General features: G+C 65.0%; 1 protein-coding gene across 1 annotated transcript in view; it reads right to left on the bottom strand.

The window, feature by feature from the left end:
• The window catches only part of DDR1 (discoidin domain receptor tyrosine kinase 1), a 21952-nt gene extending 9587 nt beyond the window's left edge, over positions 1-12365 (bottom strand). The window contains 14 exon segments of the mRNA XM_084501272.1: positions 353-480; positions 1333-1364; positions 1367-1495; positions 1644-1751; positions 2544-2763; positions 3411-3556; positions 3959-4081; positions 4768-5014; positions 5781-5967; positions 6523-6625; positions 7874-8021; positions 9709-9937; positions 10939-11041; positions 12283-12365. Coding sequence (XP_084357398.1) covers positions 353-480; positions 1333-1364; positions 1367-1495; positions 1644-1751; positions 2544-2763; positions 3411-3556; positions 3959-4081; positions 4768-5014; positions 5781-5967; positions 6523-6625; positions 7874-8021; positions 9709-9937; positions 10939-11041; positions 12283-12364 — 1985 coding nt within the window. The 5' untranslated portion in view covers position 12365.
• Between the last annotated feature and the right edge of the window lie 204 nt (positions 12366-12569).

Genomic DNA, 12569 nt, shown 5'->3' with positions numbered 1-12569 from the left:
CCCCCATTACCCCCCAATACCCCCATTACCCCCCCCCACCCCCCCATATCCCCCCCCCATTCCCCCCCATTGCCCCCAATACCCCCATTACCCCCCATTTCACCCCATTACCCCCTTACCCCCCCATTCCCCCCCCATATCCCCCCCACACCCCCCCCATGACCCCCCTTACCCCCCCATTACCCCCCCCATTACCCCCCCCATTATCCCCCATTACCCCCCCTTACCCCCCATTACCCCCCCATATCCCCCCCCATGACCCCCACACCCCCCCCCATGACCCCCCCATGACCCCCCCATGACCCCCCCATGACCCCCCATGCCCCCCCCACCCCCCCACGCCCCCCCCCACCTGGCGTTCTTGGTGGCCCCGTCCCTCAGCACCTTGACGGCCACCAGCAGGGGGCGCCCCCGGGGCAGCTCGGGGGGGCGGGACAGGGGGGGCAGCGCCTGGGGGTCCTCCACCTCGCACAGCAGCACCTGGGGGGCGTGGCCTAAGTGAGGGGGCGTGGCCTAAAGGGGGCGGGGCCTCGGGGTGGGAGGGGCATCCATGGAGGTGGGAGGGGGCAGCCCTGGGGGGCGCCACTTAGCATAGTAGCACCTAAGGGGGCGTGGCCTAAGGGGGCGTGTCCTAAGGGGGCGTGTCCTAAGTGAGGGGCGTGGTCTAAAGGGGGTGTGGCCTAAAGGGGGCGTGGCCTCGGGATGGGAGGGGCATCCATGGAGGTGGGAGGGGGCAGCCCCTGTGGGCCCCACTTAGCACAGCAGTACCTAAGGGGCGTGGCCTAAATCTGGGGGCGTGGTCTAAGTGTGGGCGTGGTCTAAAGGGGAGGGGCTAAAGGGGGAGGGGCCTCGGGGTGGGAGGGGACTCAATGGGGGTGGGAGGGGGCAGCCCCTGGGGGCGCCACCTAGCAGAGTAGCACCTAAGGGGGCGTGGCCTAAATATAGGGGGCGTGACCTAAGTCTGGGGCGTGGCTTAAAGTGGGCGTGGTCGAAAGGGGGCGTGGAATCAGTGTGGGCGGGGTCTCGGAGTGGGAGGGGCCTCCATGGGGTGGGAGGGGGCAGCCCCTGGGGTGCGCCACTGAGTAGCACCTAAGGGGGGGCGTGGCCTAAATATAGGGGGCGTGGCCTAAACAGGAGGCGTGGTCTAAGTAGAGGGGGCGTGTCCCAAGTGAGGGCGTGGCCCGGAGTGGGCGTGGTCTTAAAGGGGGCAGCCCCTGGGGGTCCTGCACCTCGCACAGGGGGCGTGGCTTTCACAAAGGGGGCGTGGTCAACACCAGGGGGCGTGGCTTGCACTGAGGGGGCGTGGCCCTGCACCGAGGGGGCGGGGCTTACCTCTCCGAACTGCCCCTCCCCCAGCTTCTCCGGAAGCGCAGGCGGCGGCGGGGGAAGGCGGGGAGGGTGGGGCTGGGGGCGGGGCCGGGGGCGGGGCCAGCCAGGGAGTAGGCGGAGCCTCCGGTGACGTCAGCCTCGGCGTAGGCCCCGGCCACGCCCATTCCTGGAGGGGGCGGGCATTCAGTGGGGCGTGGCTCCCCCAGAGGGGGCGTGGCTCCCCCAGAAGGGGCGTGGCCAGCCTCAGGGAGGCGGGCGTGGCTTCCCAGAGGGTGGGCGTGGCCCAAAAGGGGGCGGGGCTTCCCCTCCCTCACCGTCCGTGTTGATTGGCTTGGCGCCGTCGGGCGGGGCGCGGGCGAGGCCTCCCATTGGCTGGGCGTAGGTGGCCAGCAGCAGGCGATAGGCCGGGTTGGCCAGGGGCGCTGCAGGGGGCGGGGCCACGTGAAGGGGGCGGGGCCAGGCGGAGGGGGCGGGGCCAGGTTGACCCTCTCCCTCCCCTCCTCTCCCTCCCTCCCTGGTCTCCCTCCCCCTCCCCTCCCCCTCCCTCCCTCCCCCCCCCATGGGGGTCTCCCCCCATCTCCCCCCCATCCTCCCCCTCTCCCCGCCCCTCCCTCCCTCCTCCATCTCCCCCCGTCCCTCTCCCCACCAGTCCTTCCCTCCACCCCTCCCCCTCCATCTCCCCACCATCCTCCCACCTCCCACCATCTCCCCATCCATCCTCCCACCTCCCCACCCCCTCCCACCATCTCCCCACCATCCTCCCATCTCCCCACCCTCTCCCACCCATCCTCCCATCTCCAACCATCTCCCCATCCATCCTCCCACCTCCCCACCCCCTCCCACCACCTCCCACCATCTCCCCACCCATCCTCCCATCCCCCCATCCCTCTCCCCACCCCATCCCACCACCTCCCCATCTCCCCACCATCCTCCCCCCATCTCCCCATCCATCCTCCCACCTCCCCACCACCTCCCACCACCTCCCATCTCCCCACCATCCCCCCCATCTCCCCACCCATCCTCCCACCTCCTCCCTCTCCCCACCCCCTCCCCCATTCCTCCCCTCCCTCTCCCCACCCCTTCCCCCTCCCCCCACCTCCTCCCTCTCCCCACCCCCTCCCCCCACCCTCCCTCTCCCTCTCCCCACCCACCCCCTCCCCCCACCCCTCCCCCCTCCCCCCACCCCCTCCCTCTCCCCCCCCCCTCCTCCTCACCGTGCCCGGGGGGGGGAGGGGCGAGCCGGGTGGGTTCCTGGGTACTCCCCTGCCCGGGGGGGGGGATGCGCTCGTAGCGGGGGGGGCCCCTCCCCCCCGCCGCCCCTCCCCCTCCCCCTCCTCCCCCTCCCCCCCCCCCCGTGGCGTTGTTGATGACCACGGTGTCCCCGGGCACCGAGAGCTGCACCCGCAGCTCCTCCTCCGAGGGGCGCCGCTGCGCCTGGGGGTGCCGCCTCCAGTTGCTCCCAGTTGCTCCCAGTTGCTCCCAGTCAGCCCCTCCCATTCCTTCCCATTCTTTCCCAGTTCTTCCCAGTCTTTTCCAGTCCCTCCCAGTCCTTCCCAGTACTCCCCAGTCCTTCCCAGTCCTTCCCAGTACTCCCCAGTCCCTCCCAGTATCCCCTAGTCCTCCCCAGTCTCCCCCAGTCCCTCCCAGTGCCTCCCAGTCCCTCCCAGTGCCTCCCAGTCCCTCCCAGTGCCTCCCAGTCACTCCCTCCCAGTCCCTCCCATTCCTTCCCAGTTCCCCCCAGTCCCCCTTCAGGCCCTCCCAGTCCCTACCAGTACCCTCCAGCACCCCCCCAGTCCCTTCCAATCCCTCCCAGTCCCCCCCAGTTCCCCCAGTCCCTCCCAGTCAGTCCCTTCCAGTCCCCCCCAGTCCCTCCCAGTCTTTCCAGTCCCTCCCATTCCTTCCCAGTCCCCCCAGTCCCTTCCCAGTCCCTTCCAGTACCCTCCCAGCCCCCACCAATTTCCCCCAGTCCCCCCCAGTATCCCCCAGTCACTCCCAGTGCCTCCCAGTTGCCCCCCAGTGCCCTCCCAGTCCCCTCCCAGTCCTTCCCAGTCCCTCCCAGTCTGCCCAGTTACCCCCCTCACCTTCCCCAGTATCCTCCTCCAGCGCTGCCGCCAGAGGATGAGGGCGATGACGGCCAATAGGAGCAGGATGATGGCCACCAGGCAGCCAATCAGGACGGAGGCGGGGCCGTGCTCGGCCTTGGCCACCGGCGACTCCCCCGGGACCCCTGCGGGAGGGCGGGGCCACAACAGAGCCACGCCCCCTTAATCCCCTCCCCCTTAATCCCCTCCCCCTTAATCCCCACCCCCTTAATCCCCACCCCCTTAATCCCCCCTTAATCCCCGCCCCCCTTAATCCCCTCCCCCTTAATCCCCTCCCCCTTAATCCCCACCCCCTTAATCCCCACCCCCTTAATCCCCCCTTAATCCCCACCCCCTTAATCCCCACCCCCTTAATCCCCACCCCCCTTAATCCCCGCCCCCTTAATCCCCACCCCCTTAATCCCGCCCCCCTTAATCCCCTCCCCCCTTAATCCCCACCCCCTTAATCCCTACCCCAATCAATCCCCACCCCCTTAATCCCTTAATCCCCGCCCATTTAAGCCCCGCCCACTTAAGCCCCGCCCCACCTGGGGTGGTGACGTTGGTGGCCTCATCCCAGGGGTCCTCCGGGTCCCCCCCAGCCTCCAGGGAGGGGTCCGGGGGGGGGGCCGGGGGCCACCCGCTGGCGCCCCCCCCCTCCTCCACCACGTCTGCGGGAGCAAAGCCCCATGGGACGTCAGCGGGGCAGCCAATGAGGGGGCGGGGGGCGTGGCCGGGACCCCCCAAGTCATTGAGCAAACGGTCTTCTCGTTGGCCAACGGTCAACGGCCAACCGATGACCCCAAAACCCAACCGATGACGTCATCACCCAACTGATGACCTCATCACTCAACCGATGACCCCAAAACCCAACCGATGACCCCAAAACCCAACTGATGACATCATCAGCCAACTGATGACCTCATCACCCAACCGATGACCCCAAAACCCAACCAATGACCCCAAAACCCAACCAATGACCCCAAAACCCAACTGATGACCTCATCAGCCAACCGATGACCTCATCACTCAACCGATGACCCCAAAACCCAACCGATGACCCCAAAACCCAACCGATGACCCCAAAACCCACCCAATGACCCCAAAACCCAACCGATGACCCCAAAACCCACCCAACGACCCCAAAACCCACCCAACGACCCCATAATCCACCCAACCACCCCATAATCCAATCAACCAACGACCCCATAATCCAATTGATGACCCCATAATCCACCCAACGACCCCATAATCCACCCAACCACCCCATAATCCACCCAACCAATGACCCCATAATCCACCCAACCACCCCATAATCCGCCCAACCACCCCATAATCCACCCCAAAATGAACCCACCCGAGACGAAGGAGACCTCGCTGAAGAGCAGCCACTCCCCGCCGAAGGAGAAGTGGCACCGGATTAAGCGGGCCCGGCGCCCCCCCAGGGGGACGGTGACCCAACGGGCCCGGGGGTCCCCCAGGACCCCCCCGGGGCTGTGGGTGACGGGGGTGGGGTCCCAGGGGGCGCCCTGGGTGGGCTTGAAGCGACACGACGCCTCGGCGAAGACGCTCACCCCCCGCGCCCGCATGTTGTTGCAGTGCACCTGGGCGGGATTAAGGGGGTCCCGTGAGACCCCCGGGGGTCCCACGGGGTCCCGGGGGGGCACCCGGGGGTCCCCAAGGGGTGGGTGCACTCCATAATCCCGCTTAATCCCCAGGAACAGGGCTGCTGTTGGGCCTGTAATCGCCTGGATTACAGGGAACCGCGTCGCCGTGGCCCTGATCCCATTTTTCCCTGCCTTAATCCCATAATCTCCTGCTTTAATCCCATAATCTCCTGCTTTAGTCCCATAATTCCTGCCCCAATCCCGTAATGTCCTGATTTAATCCCATATTTCCTGCCCCGATCCCATATTTCCTGCCCCAATCCCATAATCTCCTGCCCCAATCCCATATTTCCTGCCCCAATCCCGTAATCCTGCCCCAATCCAGACCTAATCCCACCACCTCCTGCCCTAATCCCACCACCACCAGCCCTAATCCCGCCCCCCCAGCCCTAATCCCACCCCTCCCAGACCTAATCCCGCCCCCTACCCCCTAATCCCACCCTAATCCCGCCCTAATCCCGCCCCCCCAGCCCTAATCCCACCCTAATCCCTCACTAATCCCGCCCCCCACCCCCTAATCTCGCCCCCCCAGCCCTAATCCCACCCCTCCCCACCCTAATCCCGCCCCCCCAGCCCTAATCCCACCCTAATCCCTCACTAATCCCGCCCCCCACCCCCTAATCCCACCCTAATCCCGCCCTAATCCCGCCCCCCACCCCCTAATCCCGCCCCCTCCCCGCCTTCCCAGCATGCCGCGGGGCACCTGCATGGCGTGGAAGGTTCGGGGCCGCTCGAATTCGAACTCGAGCTCCAGGCGGGGCCGGGGGCCGGGGGGTCGCCGCCAGCCCACGTAGTCGTAGCCGGGCCACAGGCGCCGCTCGCGGCTGCGGGCGAAGTCGTCCAGCCCCAGCACCCCGTCCGCCAGCTGCCCCAGCCCCCCGAAAAGCAGCCTGGGGACACCGGGGGGGGGGGGGGGCACCCCGTCACCCCCAGGGCACCCCCAGGGCACCCCGGGGTGGAGGGGACTCCCCGACAGCCGGGGGGACCCCAAAAGGGACACACGGATAGGGGGGTGACCCCATAACACTCATTGGGACCCCAAAAGGGACACTTGGGGACCCCCCCAGGGACATTTGGGGACCCCAAAAGGGACACCCAGATGTGGGTGACCCCATTCTGCCCAGTTGGAGCCTGCCTGGAGGTGACTGGGGCGACTGGGGACAGTCAGGGATATCTGGGGACAGTTTGGGGACACTGGGGGGTGTTTTGGGGACCCTTGTGGTTGGTTTGGGGACAGTTTGGGGACACTGGGGACAATTTGGGGACACCTGTGGACAATTTGGGGACACTGGGGACAACATGAGGACCACTTGGGACACTGGGAGGGGAACCAGGGCCACTTTGGGGCCGCTTTGGGGCCAGATTTATGGGACCGGGGTAGGGTGGAGGAGCCTTGGGGACATTTGGGGACATTTGGGGACATTTGGGGACATTTGGGGACTCACGGGCCGGCGCTGTCACCGTCGTAGGTGGAGTCGTTGAGGACGACGGGCGCGGGGCCGAGGGCCATGACGTGTCCCCGCGGCGCCGTGTAGGACAGGAGCCCGGCTGGGGACGGGGACATGTCACCAAGGGGCCACCACGGGGGGGGGACACCGGGGGGGGGAGGTCTGGGGACACCCAAGGTGGCCTGAGGTGACATGGGGTGACCCAGGGTGACCCCAGATGACCCAAGGTGAGCCAGGGTGACCCGAGGTGACATGAAGTGACCTGAGGTGACCTGAGGTGACCCAAGTTGAACTGGGATGACCCAAGATGACATGAGGTGACCCGAGGTGACCCAGGGTGACCCAAGGTGACCCGGGGTGACCCAAGTTGACCTGGGATGACCCGAGGTGACATGAGGTGACCCGAGGTGACCCAAGGTGACCTGGGGTGACCCAACTTGAACTGGGATGACCCAAGATGACATAAGGTGACCCGAGATGACCCGAGATGACCCGAGGTGACCCATGGTGACATGAGGTGACATGAGGTGACATGAGGTGACCCGTGGTGACATGAGGTGACCCGGGGTGACCCAAGATGACCCAAGATGACCCATGGTGACATGAAGTGACCCACGTTGACCCAGGGTGACCCAAGTTGACCTGGGATGACCCAAGATGACATGAGGTGACCCGAGGTGACCCGAGGTGACCTGGGGTGACCCAAGATGACCTGGGATGACCCAAGATGACCCGAGGTGACCCGAGATGACATGAGGTGACCCAGGGTGACCTGGGATGACCCGAGATGACCCGAGGTGACCTAGGGTGACATGAGGGGACCCGGAGTGACCCAAGGGGACATGAGGTGACCCAAGTTGACCTGGGATGACCCAAGGTGACCCGGGGTGACCCAAGTTGAACTGGGATGACCCGAGATGACCCGAAGTGACCCAAGATGACCTGAGGTGACCCGAGGTGACCCAAGATGACCCGAGGTGACCCGAGGTGACCCATGGTGACATGAGGTGACCCAGGGTGACCCAAGGTGACCCTGAGTGATCGAAGGTGACCCAAGATGACCCAAGGTGACCCGGGGTGACCCAAGTTGAACTGGGATGACCCGAGGCGCCCCGAGGTGACCCAAGATGACCCGAGGTGACCCGAGGTGACCCATGGTGACATGAGGTGACCCAGGGTGACCCAAGGTGACCCTGAGTGATCGAAGGTGACCCAAGATGACCCAAGGTGACCCGGGGTGACCCAAGTTGAACTGGGATGACCCGAGGCGCCCCGAGGTGACCCAAGATGACCCGAGGTGACCCGAGGTGACATGAGGTGACCCGAGGTGACCCGTGGTGGCACTGACCGTCCCAGGGGCAGCCGTAGAGCTCGAGGCGCAGGCAGACGCTCATGGCGCGGGGGGCCCGGGGGTAGACGCGCAGCGCCCGCGCCACCGGGGGGGGGGCCAGGTCCTTCAGCACCACCCCCGCCGGGTCCTCGTTGCCCCCGATCTCCTGCGGCAGCGGCGCCCACCAGGTCCCCAAGGGGGCCACGAGGTCCCCGAGGTGGCCCCAAGACCCCCGAGGCGGCCCCAAGACCCCCACGGTGGCCCCAAAACCCCCCAAATGCCCCAATGTGGCCCCAGATCCCAAAGGTGGCCCCAAAACCCAAAGGTGGCCCCAAAACCCAAAGGTGACCCCAAAACCCAAAGGTGACCCCAAACCTCAATGGTGTCCCCAAGGTCCCCAAGGTGGCCCCAAGACCCCCAAGGCGGCCCCAAGACCCCCATGGTGGCCCCAAAACGCCCCAAACGCCCCAATGTGGCCCCAGATCCCAAAGGTGGCCCCAAATCCCAAAGGTGACCCCAAAACCCAAAGGTGACCCCAAACCCCAATGGTGTCCCCAAGACCCTCAAGATGTCCCCAAGGTGTCCCCAAATCCCCAAGATATCCCCAAGTCCCCCGAGATGTTCCCCAAGACCCCCAGAGTGTCCCCAAAACCCCAAGGTGTCCCCATACCCCAAAGGTGCCCCCAAATCCCAAAGGTGGCCCCAAGGTCCCCCAATGTCCCCAACGTCCCCAAATGTCCCCAACACCCCCAATATCCCCAATATCCTCAAATGTCCCCAACGCCCCCAATGTCCCCAATGTCCCCAAATCCCAAAGGTGTCCCCAATGTCCATGATGTCCCCAACGTCCCCAATATCCCCAATGTCCCCAACATCCCCAACACCCCCAATGTCCCCAAATGTCCCCAATATCCCCAATGTCCCCAATATCCCCAACACCCCCAATGTCCCCAAATGTCCCCAATATTCCCAATGCCCCCAATATCCCCAAATGTCCCTGATGTCCCCAATGCCCCCAACATCCCCAATATCCCCAATATCCCCAATGTCCCCAACACCCCCAAATGTCCCCAATGTCCCCAACGCCCCCGATGTCCCCAACGCCCCCAAATGTCCCCAACGCCCCCAACACCCCCAATGCCCCAAACACCCCCAATGCCCCCAACACCCCCAATGTCCCCAATATCTCCTATATCCCCAAATGTCCCCAATGTCCCCAACGCCCCCAATGTCCCCAATATCCCCAAATGTCCCCAATGCCCCCAACGCCCCCAATGTCCCCAATATCCCCAAATGTCCCCAATGTCCCCAATATCTCCTATATCCCCAAATGTCCCCAACGCCCCCAATGTCCCCAGTGTCCCCAAATCCCAAAGGTGTCCCCAAATGTCCCCAATGTCCCCAACGCCCCCAACACCCCCAATGCCCCCAACATCCCCAACACCCCCAATGTCCCCAAATGTCCCCAATATCCCCAATGTCCCCAACATCCCCAACACCCCCAATGTCCCCAAATGTCCCCAATATCCCCAATGTCCCCAATATCCCCAAATGTCCCTGATGTCCCCAATGCCCCCAACGTCCCCAATATCCCCAATATATGTCCCCAACACCCCCAAATGTCCCCAATGTCCCCAACGCCCCCAATGTCCCCAACACCCCTAAATGTCCCCAACGCCCCCAACACCCCCAATGCCCCAAACACCCCCAATGCCCCCAACACCCCCAATGCCCCCAACGCCCCCAATGTCCCCAATATCTCCTATATCCCCAAATGTCCCCAACGCCCCCAATGTCCCCAACGCCCCCGATGTCCCCAACACCCCCGCTGTCCCCGCTGTCCCCAGTGTCACCTCGGTGCCCCAGCGGTCACGCCACCTCATCCAGCGGCGCCGGTCGCGGCTGTAGCGCAGGCGGTAGGCGCGGGCGAACTCCCGGCCGTGTCCCCCCGCGTGGCGTCCCTGTGTCCCCACCAGTGTCACCAGGTGCAGGTGGCCCAGGTCCACCTCCAGGAACTCCTCCCCGGCCGGGAACACCGGGCCCGCCGGGCACCACGCGCCGTCCCCGTCGCTGCGACCCAGCCTGGGGACATCGTGGGGACATCGTGGGGACGTCGTGGGGACATTGTGGGGACACCGAGGATGTCTTGGGGACATGTGGGGGACATGGGGACACTGGGGATGGGGAGGTCTTGGGGACACGGGAACCTCTTGGGGACATCCTGGGGACACGGGGACCTCTTGGGGACGTCGTGGGGACATGGGGACATCGGGGATGGGGGCATTTGGGGGGCGTGGGGACATCCTGGGGACACGGGGACCTCTTGGGGACATTTGGGGGCCATAGGGACACCTTGGGGACATGGGGACACCGGGGATGGGGGCACCTTGGGGAGATGGGGACGGGCACATCTTGGGGGCATGGGGATGTCTTGGGGACACGGGGACCTCTTGGGGACACTGGGGATGGGGACACCTTGGGGACATGGGGACGTCTTGGGGACATTGGGGATGGGGGCATCTGGGGGGCGTGGGGACATCCTGGGGACGCGGGGACCTCTTGGGGACATCCTGGGGACACGGGGACCTCTTGGGGACATGTGGGGGACTTGGGGACACCTTGGGGACACGGGGATGTCTTGGGGACATGGGGGCACCTTAGGGACACGGGGACGTCTTGGGGACATTGGGGATGGGGGCATGTGGGGGACTTGGGGACATCCTGGGGACATGGGGACACTGGGGATGGGGATGTCTTGGGGACATGGGGACATTTTGGGGACATTTGGGGACATTGTGGGGTCACCCGGGGACATGGGGACACCCAGGGCATCACGGGGCAGCGCTGGGTGTGTGCACTGGGCCATACTGGTCCATACTGGTCCACACTGGTCCATACTGGGCCATACTGGTCCATACTGGGGCTCCCTGGCTAGAGGTGAGCAGCAACAGCTCCAGGACGGGGACCCCGCGGTGACGCTGGGGACCCTACGGGGACACTGGGGGCAGGGGGAGGGGCTGCCACGCGGGGGCACGGGGCCGTACTGGGCCATACTGGTCTGTACTGGTGCATACTGGGCTCACCGGCCGTGGCGGGCGGCGGTGGAGTCGGACCAGGCGCTGGAGGCCGAGAGGCGGCTGTCGGGGATGGAGCCGTCCTCCATGCCCAGCGCGAAGCGGCAGCGGGCTGGGGACGTATAGGGGACGTATAGGGGACGTATAGGGGACGTATAGGGGACATAGGGGACGTATAGGGGACGTATAGGGGACATAGGGGACGTATAGGGGACGTATAGGGGATGTAGAGGGGGTGTAGAGGGACGTATAGGGGACGTATAGGGACGTATAGGGGACGTATAGGGGACATATAGGGGACATGGGATATATAGGGGACATATGGGGACATATAGGGGACATATAGGGGATATATAGGGGATGTATAGGGACGTATAGGGGACATAGGGGACATATAGGGGATGTATAGGGGACATATGGGGGACATAGGGGACATAGAGGGGATGTATAGGGACATATAGGGGACATGGGGACATATGAGGGACGTATAGGGGACGTATAGGGGACATAGGGGACATACAGGGGATGTATAGGGGACATATGGGGGACATAGGGGACATATAGGGGATGTATAGGGGACATAGGGGACATATGGGGGACATAGGGGACATATAGGGGATGTATAGGGACGTATAGGGGACGTATAGGGGGCATGGGGACATATAGGGGATGTATGGGGACATATAGGGGACACGGGGACATATGGGTGATGTATAGGGGACATAGGGGACACAGGGACATATAGGGAACGTATAGGGAACACGGGGATGTATGGGGGACATAGGGGACATATGGGGGACATGGGGGACACCCACACGACAGTCAGAGGGGACACCCACGCGGCCCCTATATACGACTTACACATCCCTTATAGACCCCCTATAGACCCCCATAGGGCTCCTGCCCTGCGTGGGTCCCACGGTGCCCCTATAGCCCCCCTAGAGCCCTCCCACCCTATAGGGACCCTATAGGGACCCACAGCCCCCTGTAACCCCCTACTCACCCCCTATAGTCCTCCCACCCTATAGGGACCCTATAGGAGCCCTCCCACCCTATAGGGGTCCTATAGGGGACCCACAACCCCCTGTACCCCTATAGGAGCCCCCCCACCCTATAGGGACCCTATAGGGGACCCACAGCCCCCTGTACCCCTATAGGAGCCCTCCCACCCTATAGGGACCCTATAGGAGCCCCCCCACCCTATAGGGACCCTATAGGGGACCCCACAGCCCACGGGGCCCCCTCCCACCCCCTAAACCCCCCCGCCCCCATACACCCCATAGGGCCCAGCGCCCCCCCGCCCCCTATAGCCCCCCCCCGCCCCCTATAGCCCCTATAGGGCCGGGGTCTCACCCAGGTCCAGGTGCAGCCCAGCCCCCGCCCGGACCCCCACCGCCAGCAGCAGGAGGGGGAGGGGCAGCGGGAGGCCCCCCATGGCCCCGGCACCTGGGTGGGGACAACTGGGGTCACTGGGAGCACTGGGAGGGGGACTGGGAGGGGCTGGGAGCACTGGGAGGGCGCTGGGAGGGGACTGGGTGCACTAGGAGGGGCACTGGGATGGAACTGGGAGGACTGGGAGGGGACTGGGAGCACTGGGAGGGGCACTGGGAGCAATGGGAGGGGGCTAGGGGCACTGGGAG

Source organism: Aythya ferina (assembly GCF_964211825.1).
Source record: "Aythya ferina genome assembly, chromosome: 30".
Classification (NCBI taxonomy): domain Eukaryota; kingdom Metazoa; phylum Chordata; class Aves; order Anseriformes; family Anatidae; genus Aythya; species Aythya ferina.
Note: the sequence above shows the minus strand (reverse complement) of the source record. Positions and strands in the feature narration are given on the sequence as shown.